The sequence below is a fragment of the Salvelinus fontinalis genome, chromosome 13 (assembly GCF_029448725.1).
Source record: "Salvelinus fontinalis isolate EN_2023a chromosome 13, ASM2944872v1, whole genome shotgun sequence".
NCBI classification, from domain to species: Eukaryota; Metazoa; Chordata; class Actinopteri; order Salmoniformes; family Salmonidae; genus Salvelinus; species Salvelinus fontinalis.
The window spans coordinates 12,410,740-12,424,847 of record NC_074677.1 but is presented as its reverse complement, the minus strand read 5'-3'; the positions used below and the strand labels follow the sequence as shown (position 1 = coordinate 12,424,847).

The following is a 14,108-nucleotide window of genomic DNA, read 5'->3' as shown; positions in this document are numbered from 1 at the left end:
TGATACACTGCCGATTTTGCAGGTTTTCCTACTTACAAAGCATGTAGAGGTCTGTAATTTTTATTATAGGTACACTTCAACTGTGAGAGACTGAATCTAAAACAAAAATCCAGAAAATCACATTGTATGATTTTTAAGTAATTCATTTGCATTGGGAAACACCATGAGGCCAATGGTGACTTTAAAACAGATACAGAGTTTAATGGCTGTGACAGGAGAAAACTGAGGACAGATCAACAACATTATAGTTACTCCACAATAATAACCTAAATGACAGTGAAAAGAAGGAAACCTATACAGAATTTTTTTCTCTCCAAAACATGCATCCTGTTTGCAAAAAGGCACTAAAATAAAACTGCAAAAAATGTGGCAAAGAAATGAACTTTATGTCCTGAATACAAAGATTTATGTTTAGGAAGAATCCAACACAACACATCACTGAGTACCACTCTTCATATTTTTGAAGCATGGTGGTGGTTGCATCATGTTATGCATATGCTTGTCATCGGCAAGGACTAGGGAGTTTGTTAGGATAAAAAAAACATAATAGAGCTAAGCACAGGCAAAATCCTAGAGGAAAACCTGGTTCAGTCTGCTTTCCAACAAACACTGGGAAACAAATGTACCTTTCTGCAGGACAATAACCTAAAACACAAGGCCAAATATACACTGGAGGTACAGTTTTGACTTAAATCAGCTTGAAAGTCTATGGAAAAATTAGAAAATTGCTGTCTAGCAATGATCAACAAACAACTTGACAGTACTTGAAGAATTTTCAAAATGAATAAGGTCCAAATATTGTACAATCCAGGTGTGCAAAGCTCTTAAAGACTTACCCAGAAAATCTCACAGCTGTAATCGCTGCAAAAGGTGATTCTAACATATTCAATTCAAGCTGACTCAGAGGTGTTAATACTTATGTAAATTATATATTTTGGTATTTCATTTTCAATACATTTGCACAAATGTATTACAACTTGTTTTCACTTTGTCATTATAGAGTATTGTGTGTAGATGGGTGTGACAAAAAATAAAAGTAATTAATTTTGAAATCAAGCTGTAACACAACAAAATGTGGAATAAGTCAAGCGGTATGAATACTTTCTGATGCTCTGTACAGGAAGCCATCTCACATTGATGACATACAAATGTAGGATTTCAATTTGATAACACTTTTGTTGCTGATCATTTTCTTGTACCGCAGGAAATCCAGATGAGCTTTGTGATGTGCATAAATCCACTGAACACCCACACCAACACACAGTTACAGTGCATTCGGAAGATATTCACAACTTTGACTTTTTCCACATTTAGTTTTACGTTACAGCCTTATTCTAGAATATTTTTTCTCTCTCAATCTACACACAATACCCCATGATGACAAAGTAAAAACAGATTTCTTTGACATTTTTGCAAATGAATAAAAAATAAAAAACGGAAATATCACATTTGCATAAGTAATATCACATTTGCATAAGTACTTTGTTGAAGCACCTTTAGCAGTGATTACAGTCTCCAGTCTTGGGTATGACGCTACAATCTTGGCACACCTGTATTTGGGGAGTTTATCCCATTCTTCTCTGCAGATCCTCTCAAGCGCTGTCAGGTTGGATGGGGAGCGTCGCTGCACAGCTATTTTCAGGTCTCTCCAGAGATGTTCGATCGGGTTCTCGTCCGGGTTCTGGCTGGGCCACTCAATGACATGTCCTGAAGCCACTCCTGTGTTGTCTTGGCTGTGTGCTTAGGGTCGTTGTCCTGTTGGAAGGTGAACCTTTGCCCCAGTTTGAGGTCCTGAGCGTTCTGGAGCAGGTTTTTCTATTTAATAATGATGGAGGCCACTGTGTTCTTGGGGACCTTCAATGCTGAGGACATTATTTGGTACCCTTCCCCAGATCAGCGCCTCAACACAATCCTGTCTCGGAGCTCTAAGGACAATTCCTTCTACCTCATGGGTTGGTTTTTGCTCTGACATGCACTGTCAACTGTGGGACCTTATATAGACAGGTGTGTGCCTTTCCAAATCATGTCCAATCAATTGAGTTTACCACAGGTGGACTCCAATCTAGTTGTAGAAACATTTCAAGGATGATCAATGGAAACAGGATGCACCTGAGCTCAATGTCAAGTCTCACATCGAAGGGTTTGAATGTTTATGTAAATAAGATATTTCTGTTTCTATTTTTAATACATTTGCAAACATTTCTAAAAAACGTTTTTCGCTTTGTCATTGTAGGGTATAGATTGATGAGGAAAAATGTATTTAATTTTAGAATAAGGCTGTAACATAACAAAGTGTGGAAAAAGTAAAGGGGTCTGACTACTTTCCGAGTGTATTGCACTTTTCATGTTGCTTAATTTTGGCCAGCTAATAGCCTAACCACTGATCAAGCAACATGGACTAAATGATCAAATCCTCTTGCTGCAGGATTATTTTGCTGTGACAATATATGTCAAATTAAGATCCTACATATGTACACAGTCCAATGGGAGATGAAGACCCAGTGGTGAGATGATTGACAGGTCTAAAGGTTATCCGCTACTGATGTTCCATCCTTTACTTTAATGAAGGTTAATCCTGATCCTCAGATACCCACACTGAGAGAGAGAAAGAGAGAGAGAGAGGGAAAGACATACAAACACACATTTCCCCAAGGCACCCCATAATAATTAATGCAGTAATTAATATCCCTGTGTGCTTGTCTCTGGCGGTAACACCAGATCTCCATGGCAACGGGAGGGAGAGAGGGGAGTGTGTGTGTGATTGAAGTGGTGACATGGGAGCACCCTAATTGAGAACAAATCCCAGTTTAGTGTAACAAATGGCAGCCTATTCCCTGTATAGTTCTGTATAGTGTATACTGTATAGTTCTGTATCGTTTTGTATAGTGTATAGTGAGTCATATGGTCCCTGGTCCAAAGTAGTGCCCTATATATGGGATAGGATGCCATTTGCCACGCACAACACTGTTTTTGACTCAGGATACTAGACAGATACTACTACATCATTTAGACTATCATAATAATATTTTGACATCTGTTTGGATGCCATTAAATCACCCAAACATTCTGGCGTAGCTAGTATGTTGCCATGTCAACTTATAACTAGATATAACAAATTATGTAATTGTTATTTTGTTGGGGGGGGGGTTGCAAGTGTGGTACCTTCTGTAACAAATATGCTTGTAAGTTTTGTCAGCTTTTTTCATCCCAAAAATGTTCAGCCAGGTACTTTAAGTCATTATATTTTACAACAACCTGACTCAACCTTAACCCGTGTTGGTTAACACGTTATCAGATCATCCCCAGAAAAATCCAACTCACAATTTAAACTGGGTGTGATTGGTCTAGTCTATGCTCACCCGTTGGCCTAATTGGATGGGGTGCAATTGGTTTGGCCGTTTTTTATATGTTGCCTTACTCTAGTCTGGTCTAATTGAGAAGGTGCGATAGGTTTGGCCTGTTTGGTCAGTGCTGATTGCTTCGGTCTGCTTCGGTCTATATGAATATCATTTTGGCTTGAGAGAGTGTGAGAGAGTGTGAATTTGTACAGGCTCATGTAGGGTCAAATAGATTTCCAGGTGTTTTCATTCTTCATCAGGGTAGCAATGGAGAGATGGAGGGAGGGAGGGAAGTAGGGAGAGGAGGAGAGAGGGAGAGGGGGATAGCATGAATAACTAAAGCACTATTGGCTCGCCTGGGGGCGTATCATGCTGGGAACGGACAACACCTCGTCATTTATTTAGGCTTTTCTCAAGGTCAACCTCATGTGGCTCTCCTCTCTTTCTCTCTTTCTCTCTCTCTCACTCTCTCTTTCTAGAGAGAGACAGAGAATCTATATATATATATCTTCCCTCTCTCTCCTAATATACACTTTATACAGTATATCTCTGCTATTATGTAATATTGTACATCAGATGCTGTGATCCTGATTACCTGTCCACAAACACACAACTCATGCAGACATCAAATAATGAAAGTCACTTGGCTGAGAGAGACGTTGCAGTGACAGTTTTGTAGGAATTCAAGTGTGTGTGTGTGTGTGTGTGTGTGTGTGTGTGTGTGTGTGTGTGTGTGTGTGTGTGTGTGTGTGTGTGTGTGTGTGTGTGTGTGTGTGTGTGTGTGTGTGTGTGTGTGTGTGTGTGTGTGTACAGTATGTGTGGGTGGCACCACTTCAATACGTAGGCTGCGCTGGGTCTCTGGTGTAACATGATGGACACGTCTGGGCTCCAGGCTCCACAGGCTCCACTGCTAATCGTTTGTCTGTGTGAGGCTGAACCAACCTGATTACAGTGAGGCAGGCCGCTCGGACTGGCCAAAGCAGCAGCAGCCAGCAGCAGCTAGTCTATCTCTGCTTCGCTGAGTGACTTAATACACTGGGATACATTGGACAAGTCCCCACTCGAGTCACCACTCCAAAGGCAGTCAGGGCTGCATCTGAAATGGTATCCAATTCCATAGTGCAATACTTTTGACTAGGGCCCGCAGACACTCACGCATGCATGTACACACACAATCGCACACACAATCACGTTCCCCATTGATGTTCTCAGTCCCGTCTCCCCCTGTAACACGGCTGTCTCGCTCCCGTCACCCATGTAACATGCTAAACTCAGGGTCAGACTGTACCATTACCCATCCCATAGGGGTAACCGTATGGCAGCGATGATCCCTCCCCAGATAACACCCCCCCCCCCTTCCATGGGGCCATGGCCATGGCCCATCAGGGTATGCCAATCTGTCAACATGGATGAAAGTCACTAGAGTCACCTCAGATCAACACAGACTGGAAAGAGGGAGCCCCCTGGCTAACTGTCTGTCCTTAGTCACAGCTGCTGGCCTCTCGATGCCAACGAGAGCAAACCCTACGAGAGGGAGGAAGAGAAGAGAGAGGGAGAGAAAAAGAAAGGGAGGATGAGAGACATAGAGAGAGAAAGAGAAAGAGAGAGAGAGAGGTAATCTGTACTCAAATCCAGAGTTAGAAAAGGGTATAGTAATCTATTCTACAGCATAGCCTTCTGTGTACATGCTTTTGTGTGTGTGTGTGTGTGTGTGTGTGTGTGTGTGTGTGTGTGTGTGTGTGTGTGTGTGTGTGTGTGTGTGTGTGTGTGTGTGTGTGTGTGTGTGTGTGTGTGTGTGTGTGTGTGTGTGTGTGTGTGTGTGTGTGTGTGTGTGTGTGTGTGTGTGTGTGTGTATGAGAGAGAGAGTGGAAGAGAGAGATTGTAACATGAGACATTGGGACATGTGGCATGTTCTAGGGACAAGACTAGAGGGGACACAGTTTGCGATAAGGGGAACGGGTAGGTGATGTGGAATATTTTCGGAAGTCCCTTCTTACACCCTTTTCACATTACTGAGCAGAGCTGTACTGCACTGGCCTGGGTGCACATCTACCATAGTCACTGTATGCTGGAAAGAAAGGGCCATGAGAAAATAAAAAAAATGAAATAACCATGCCAGTTCAGCAGAGTACGGTTTGGGTCAGTTCGGGTCTGCATGGTAATGTGAATCATGAAAAGGCTTGTTTCAGGTTGGCATCGACTTGTGAAATGGTGTGAAAATGCTGAGTTTGACAAAACAGCAGGAACTGAAGGGGTTTTCATAAAGCTTCTCTCTATGTTTGGTTTGTACCGAGGGTGGAGAGAGAACATTGTTTGTTAACTCCAATGCACCATTATGTTTGACTCTCCTCACAACCTTCCCCCCGCTCGCTTGAGAGTCGGCTTATCTGTCTCCCTTGAGCCAACAAACAAGACAAAAACAGAGCTGAACGGAGGGAGCGCAGTGTGACGTTGTTGGTCGCTCTCCAAAGCACTGCCAGCTCTTTTCATCTCACCAATAAACATTGAAAGAAAGAAAGAAAGAAAGAAAGAGATCGACACAGAAGCGCATTGGGTTTTAATGAGCCACTTTGCCTTCAGGTGGATCTGAATATGGGCTGGATGGTGTTGTGCAATGTGAAGTCAGTGTGCTCTTAGAGCTCCCCCCTGAGGTAGGTTGACAGAATAGCAGTCTGTTCCCAAGTTACCTATTGGCACATTGGATAAGTTATTATTGTTATTTATTTATTTTGGGGGGGGGGTGGATTTATTTGTTGAGAAAGGACAGTGAAGAGGAGACGGGAAAAGTAGGTGAGATTGCGAGTCAGAACAGCAGTAGACCGGATTTGAACCCATTCCGACTTTCAGATGTATTCAGGCCACTCGACCTTTTCCACCGTTTGTTACGTTACAGCCTTATTCTAAAATCGATTAAATATTTTTTTCCTCATAAATCTACACACAATACCCTATAATGAAAAAAACAAAGAATTTTTAAAATTATTATTTGAAGAAATATCACATTGACATAAGTATTCAGACCCTTTACTCAGTACTTTGTTGAAGCACCTTTGGCAGCAATTACAGCCTTGAGTCTTCTAGGGTATGACGCTACAAGCTTGACACACCTGTATTTGGAGAGTTTCTCTGATTCTTCTCTGCAGATCCTTTCAAGCTCTGTCAGGTTGGATGGGGAGAGTGCTCAGGTACTTAGCTCCGTTCGTCTTTCCCTCAATCCGTTCATCTTACCCTCAATCCTGACTAGTCTCCCATTCCTTGCAGCTGATAAACATCCCCACAGCTGGCCTTCTAGGCAGACCTGCAAAGAAAAAGACGTATCTCAGACTGGCCAATAAAAATAAAGGTTTAAGATGGACAAAAGAACACAGACACTGGACAGAGGAACTCTGCCTAGAAGGATCGCATCCCGGAGTTGCCTCTTCATTGTTGACGTTGAGACTGGTGTTTTGCGGGTACTTTTTAAGGAAGCTGCCAGTTGTGGACTTGTGAGGCGTCTGTTTCTCAAACTAGACATTCTAATGTACTTGTCCTCTCGCTTAGTTGTGCACCGGGGCCTCCCACTCCTCTTTCTATTCTGGTTAGAGCAAGTGTGCGCTGTTCTGTGAAGGGAGTAGTACACAGCGTTGTATGAGATCTTCAGTTTCTTGGCAATTTCTCACATGGAATAGCCTTCATTTCTCAGAACAAGAATAGACTGATGAGTTTCAGAAGAAAGGTCTTTGTTTCTAGCCATTTTGAGCCTGTAATCAAACCCACAAATGCTGATGCTCCAGATACTCAACTAGCCTAAAGAAGGTCAGTTTTATTGCTTCTTTAATCAGACAACAGTTTTCAGCTCTGCTAACATAATTGCAAAATTGTTTTCTAATGATCAATTAGCCTTTTAAAATGATCAACTTGGATTAGCTAACACAATGTGCCATTGGAACACAGGAGTGATGATATTCCATTTCAAATCAGCTGTTTCCAGCTACAATAGTCATTTACAACATTAACAATGTCTACACTGTATTTCTGATCAATTTGATGTTATTTTCATGGACAAAAAAGTGCTTTTCTTTCAAAAACAAGGAAAGGTCTAAGTGACCCCAACCTTTTGAATGGTAGTGCATATCTTTAATCAATTTTAGAATAAGGCTGTAACGTAACAACATGTGGAAAAAAGGAAGGGGTCTGAATATTTTCTGAATGCACTGTATATGTGTGTCAGGGTTAGCAGCTCTAACCGCTAGACCACCCATGTCACCGATAAGTTTGTCTGTAATTCACTCTCACTTCTTAATACAGTTTGTGGATTTGTGTTGATTCATAATAATTAGTGTTATTGATGGACTCTTCTATCTATCACACCCCCTACTCTCCTCTTCTCTTTTCCTCGCCATGCTCACTCTTTTCTTACTCCTCCTCCTTCTCATTCTCACCTCCACACTTCCCTTATTCTTCTCCTTCCTCTCCTCCTTCCCCTGTCCTCTCCCTCCTCCCCTCTCCTTCTTCCTCTTCCTCTCTCTCTCCCCCAGGTCTCTGTCGGGGCGTATTGTGGGTGGTGTGTGGTGGTTCTTCACACTCATCATCATCTCCTCCTACACGGCCAACCTGGCTGCCTTCCTCACAGTAGAGAGGATGGTGTCGCCTATAGAGAGTGCTGAGGACCTGGCTAAACAGACAGACATCGCCTACGGTACCCTAGACTCCGGCTCCACTAAAGAGTTCTTCAGGGTGAGTATAGTACTGGACTAGACACCAGCTGTGTCTGTTTTATCATATTATAGCCTTGTCCTACAGATGTAAGATCTTAATTTGAGCCAGTTACCTACAGCAACAGGAAATGTGAATTATTATGTGGATTATAATTAATGGACATTTAAAAAAAGGGAAAATCAAAGTGGAAATTAAAAACTTCAGAAGCCTTTTTAAACCTCAAGTGCACTACAAGTTTTACATTTCCAGTTCTCCTAGAACAGGGTGATTAAATTAAGATCCTACATCTGTATTTCATAGGTTTTTTGTGTATGTAGGAATATGAAGTAATAGGGTGAGTAGTATTGAACAGATCAGCTCACACACACACACACACGACACCATGTGTTGTACACAATACTGATCAGTTCACTCAAGCATACTCATTCACTGGGGGAGGAGTGTGTGTTTTTACAGTAACTGTTTCCAGTCAATATGCACTCCACCAGTAAATCTCTACAGTACACTAACTAACCCCCCATGTCCTCCTCTCTATTTGGCTATGCTCGCTCTATGCTCTCTCTCCACCCTCCTCCACCTCTATTCTTCCTCCACCCCTCCTCCGATCTGACCCAAACCAACCACAGAGGTCAAAGATCGCAGTCTACGAGAAGATGTGGGGCTACATGAAGTCAGCCGAACCGACTGTGTTTACCAAGAACACACAGGAGGGGGTTGTACGTGTGCGGAAGAGCAAAGGGAAGTACGCTTTCCTATTGGAGTCAACCATGAACGAGTACACGGAACAGCGGAAACCCTGCGACACCATGAAGGTCGGCGGCAACCTGGACTCCAAAGGATACGGAGTGGCCACTCCCAAGGGTTCACTGTTAAGGTGGGTGGAGTGGTATAACAATATGTCCAAGCTGTGCGTGTTGTTATGTTATTCCACCTTCCCTGGCGTGCTGCCTGAACATGTATAATAACGCTCATGTAACACTTATTTGGGTTGGATTTTTTTTTCATGCATAGTGATCATGAAGGTTAAGGTAGTGGCTTTTACATTTGTGTTTCGTGTGCATGCGGTCATGGCAACAGTTGTTTTTGTTGCAGCTCTACTTCTTCGTTGTCAGGTGATGTTTGTGCTGCTTTGTGTTGGTGTGCCAGTGGGAGTTGAAACAGTATGTTGAAAGGCCCTAGATAAGTCCAAATATTACTCTAATATATTACTATGACCAATGTTGCAAAAGTCTGGCAACTTTCTCCAAATTCCTGGATTTCCTGCTTATTCCCTTCTGAATTTGGGAATATCCCGAACTGGGATTTCTGGAAAACCTGGAGAATTTTGGGAAGGTTAATGGAATGTTGCGACCATAACTGCACTAATTATGGAAAAGAGTGCTATTTGGGATGTAGACATAGTGAATGTCATATGAGATGGTGGGATATACAGTTGAAGTCAGAAGTTTACATACACCTTAGCCAAATACATTTAAACTCAGTTTTTCATAATTCCTGACATTTAATCCCAGTAAAAATGTCCTGTTTTAGGTCAGTTAGGATCACCACTTTATTTTAAGAACGTAAAATGTCAGCATAATAGGAGAGAGAATGATTTATTTCAGCTTTTATTTCTTTCATCACATTCCCAGTGGGTCAAATGTTTACATACACTCAATTAGTATTTGGTAGCATTCCCTTTAAATTGTTTAACTTGGGTCAAATATTTCGGGTAGCCTTCCACAAGATTCCCACAGTAAGTTGGGTGAATTTTGGCCCATTCCTCCTGACAGAGCTGGTGTAACTGAGTCAGGTTTGTAGGCCTCCTTGCTCGCACACGCGTTTTCAGTTCTGCCCACAAATCTTCTATGGGATTGAGGTCAGGGCTTTGTGATGGCCACTCCAATACCTTGACTTTGTTGTCCTTAAGCCATTTTGCCACAACTTGTAAGTATACTTGGGTCATTGTCCATTTGGAAGACCCATTTGCGACCAAGCTTTAACTTCCTGACTGATGTCTTGAGATGTTGCTTCAATATATCCACATAATTTTCCTGCCTCATGATGCCATCTATTTTGTGAAGTGCACCAGGCCCTCCTGCAGCAAAGCACCCCAACAACATGATGCTGCCACCCCCGTGCTTCACGGTTGGGATGGTTTTCTTCGGGCTTGCAAGCTTCCCCCTTTTTCCTCCAAACATATCAATGGTCATTATGGCCAAACAGTTCTATTTTTGTTTCATCAGAACAGAGGACATTTCTTGCAAACCGTAGTCTGCCTTTTTTATGCCGGTTTTGGAGCAGTGGCTTCTTCCTTGCTGAGCGGCCTTTCAGGTTATGTCGATATAGAACTTGTTTACTGTGCATATAGATACTTTTGTACCTGTTTCCTCCAACATCTTCACAAGGTCTTTTGCTATTGTTCTGGGATTGATTTGCACTTTTCGCACCAAAGTACGTTCATCTCTAGGAGACAGAAGGCGTCTCCTTCCTGAGTGGTATGACGGCTGCGTGGTCCCATGGTGTTTATACTTGCATACTATTGTTTGTACAGATTAACGTGGTACCTTCAGGCATTTGGAAATTGCTCCCAAGGATGAACCAGACTTGTGGAGGTCTACAATTTATTTTCTGAGGTTTTAGCTGATTTCTTTTGATTTTCCCATAATGTCAAGCGAAGAGGCACTGAGTTTGACGGTAGGCCTTGAAATACATCCACAGGTACACCTCCAATTGACTCAAATGATGTCAATTAGCCTATCAGAAGTTTCTAAAGCCATGACAACATTTTCTGGAATTTTCCAAGCTGTTAAAGGCACAGTCAACTTATTGTATGTAAACTTTGACCCACTGGATTTGTGATACAGTGAATTATATGTGAATTAATCTGTCTGTAAACAATTGTTGTAAAATTACTTGTGTCATGCACAAAGTAGATGTCCTAACCGACTTCCCAAAACTATAGTTTGTTAACAAGAAATTTGTGGAGAAGTTAAAAAGCGAGTTTTAATGACTCCAACCTAAGTGTATGTAAACTTCCGACTTCAACTGTAAGTCATGTGAATGTCATATGAGATAGTGGGATATAATTGATGTGAATGCGAGCCATGTCATTGATCAGTCCTGTCTGACTTGGCTAGACTAGAGCTGCTTTATACACAGTGGAATTTACAGACTTCCCTAAAAAAACTAAAACATCCCAGTCACCACAGGGAGTTCGTTTCACTTCGCCAAACTCTAGTGTGTGTGTGTGTGTGTGTGTGTTCCTGTGTGTACTGGGCACAATTTCATGAATTCATTGCCGAAGGACTAATAAAAGTTAACTTGCATTTTCACAGTTTTTGTAGAATGAGTGAGATAATGTTATTTTTGGGAGGGAAAAGACACTGCAAATGATAAGAGCAAACAAGCACCCCTTAGCAAGTTATCTCAGTCTATACTATAATGCTCAGACTATCTTTTAGTGAATACTACTTCTGGTTTACCATATATCCCTTAATAAATATAAAATGGAACAAATAGCCATGATCACATGTAAACTGTAGAGAGGACTACCTCAGTGCAGTATGTAAACTAACTATAGATCTATGTGGTTGACCACCTGACCCTAGATAGGACCTACAGAGCATTCTGTCTCTCTCAATCAATCAATCAATGATGTTTATTTTATAAAGCCCTTTTTACATCAGCAGTTGCTACGAAGTGCTTATAAACACACTAGCAACGGTCGTCAAAATTGGTAAAATGTCAAAAACACAGTTCTGATAAATGTAACAGTTGCATAATGGAGTAGGATACTCCATACTTGTTGACTGAACTACAGCACTGGCAAGTGTTTGAGCGGTCATAACAGACGTTTGCGCAATTGTACAATCAACAGGAAAATTCCAAGCAAGAGTTGGAATGTGCATTGCTTTTCTTTTTAAATCATTTGATCCAGCAACAATTAAGTGAATTAACACCCCACAAAAACAAGAAAAGAATTGCTGGAAAGTGGGGAATCCTGAGGTGGGCTGGACATGTGAATTGCTAGACACACAGACGCATGCACGCACACACACTATTTCCACAATCCAACACCAATCCTTACCTGTCTGTAAATTCCACTGACTGTGCTTCTCTAGAATGGAACAACATGAGTTTGCAATGCAAACAACAACTGGTGCAGGGTTTACCCACTGTTTTCTGCAAGAGGAGTCACTGGCAGATCATGGTAGTTCCCGATGGAGTCCATTTTTTTTTCAGCATTATTATCGGTTGCTTTCCCCTGCTCAGATGTGGCATGCATCAACCAATGGTTGCGTGCCACATCCTCGACTGTGTCATCAACTGACAAATTGCTATAACATATGATGTGGTTAGCTGATACGTAAAATACCTATCCAGGCATTGTAAGATCTGGCATGCGTCAGTAACGCATGGGCAGAGGAACGTGCCCATCATCTTCTGTTAGTCACTTCTCCTGGTCACCATGGAAACCCACCAATCAGCATGCAAAGCAGCTATAATGTCAGACAAGGCTGCAATTTCCTACGGCAATAACCTTAAAGTGGCTCTAAAAGGGTTACATGTTTAATTATATTTTTCTTCTTCTCTTCTCATCAGCTTTTACTGAAATAGTTATTTTACTAATGTTGCTATCAGTTACATTTCTGTCTCTCTCATTTATGGTGTGTACTTGATATTACTGCAAAGTAGAGCTGAAAGGCACTGAATGCACGTGGACAAATCTCTCTTGATGCAAGTTTTACTCCTCTGAATCAAAATATACAGTATATATAACATGCCGTTACTACACAATCCTTTCCCTATGGGCCCTGGTCAATATATGCACCATTTTGGACACACAATATGTGTAATGGAGTCTAACTATCAATCAGGTTGTGTGAAGAAAGACAAAATACATTCTGGTCAGGGGCCACATGGATAAAACCAAGGGAAACATTGACATACTGTAATTTAGTTTCCTTGGCTCAAACTGAAGTGAACCAAGTCCCAACTTGAGGATTGTCCGTTCTGTGTATAAGGGTCCAATCTGTGGGGCAAATACAAATTTCCACTCAAGTCAAAATATAACTTCTCCCATTGACATCACTGCATGACTAAGTGAAAATGTATGACTTAAGTGGAAGTTAGGCTTTGCCCCCTGTGTATGGAGGGAGGGTTTATTGTTACAGATAGAACATTAACACACCCCTATTTCCACCCTTGTGCCCCCTTTACAATCCCACCCTTCCCCCTCCTATCCCCAATTGGATGCTATTGACTCACCTTCACTCACCCAAATATGTTTTATCATTTTCAAGAAGCGCAGTTAACCTGGCAGTGTTAAAACTGAATGAACAAGGCCTGTTGGACAAATTGAAAAACAAGTGGTGGTACGACAAGGGAGAGTGTGGCAGCGGCGGAGGTGGCGAGAAGGTTAGCCACCCGTGTGTCAGCCCCATGCCGATTGGGTAAAACTGTTGCTGTGGTAACGGGGGCATCTGCCGGGGCGACACCCATCCTGTGACCCGCAGTGGCGTTGTGACGCACCACAGTGGCACATATTATAGAGTGGAAAGTGATTACTGTCAAACCACAAATATGCGCTATTGGTAGATGTTATTGTTCACCTATTCATAATCTAAAGCTTAAGTGAAACGTTTTTGAAGACACCTTGAACTCACAGTCACCGCCCTATTGTGTACTCCCACTAAACACTACATTGTGCATGTCATACATGTATCTTATGCCAAAACAGGAAGTTGTCCTTTGATAACTTTCGTGCTCACTTGAAAAAGAGATGTACATCTCATTGTGACTTTCCTTGTTAATTAACGGATAAATGCATTTTAAATACACGTTTTTTTTGGGTAATTGTTGACCTGGTACAAAATCCAGCCAATAGTTGAGGCTTCACAGTAATGGCCTTCGATTGGTTGTTGTGAGGTAGGCCCCAGCAGTATGTACCCGTTCCAGAAAGCGATGAAGCAGGGGCTCCATGTATATGTCTGTAGCGCTCAGCCCCTCAGGCGCCCTCTCCTCGACCACGAGCATAGAGACATGTAAACCAATGGGGCTCCTGTCTCCGTCACTTCCAGATGTTAAGTG

General features: G+C 42.0%; 1 protein-coding gene across 1 annotated transcript in view; it reads left to right on the top strand.

Annotated features, from left to right (window-relative positions):
* Positions 1–14,108, top strand: part of LOC129869117 (glutamate receptor 4-like) — a gene marked incomplete at its 5' end in the record, with an annotated part of 64,898 nt that overhangs the window by 37,799 nt on the left and 12,991 nt on the right. Inside the window, 2 exons of the mRNA XM_055943620.1 lie at positions 7,856–8,054; positions 8,663–8,910. Coding sequence (XP_055799595.1) covers positions 7,856–8,054; positions 8,663–8,910 — 447 coding nt within the window. The remainder of the gene's footprint in view (positions 1–7,855; positions 8,055–8,662; positions 8,911–14,108) is intronic.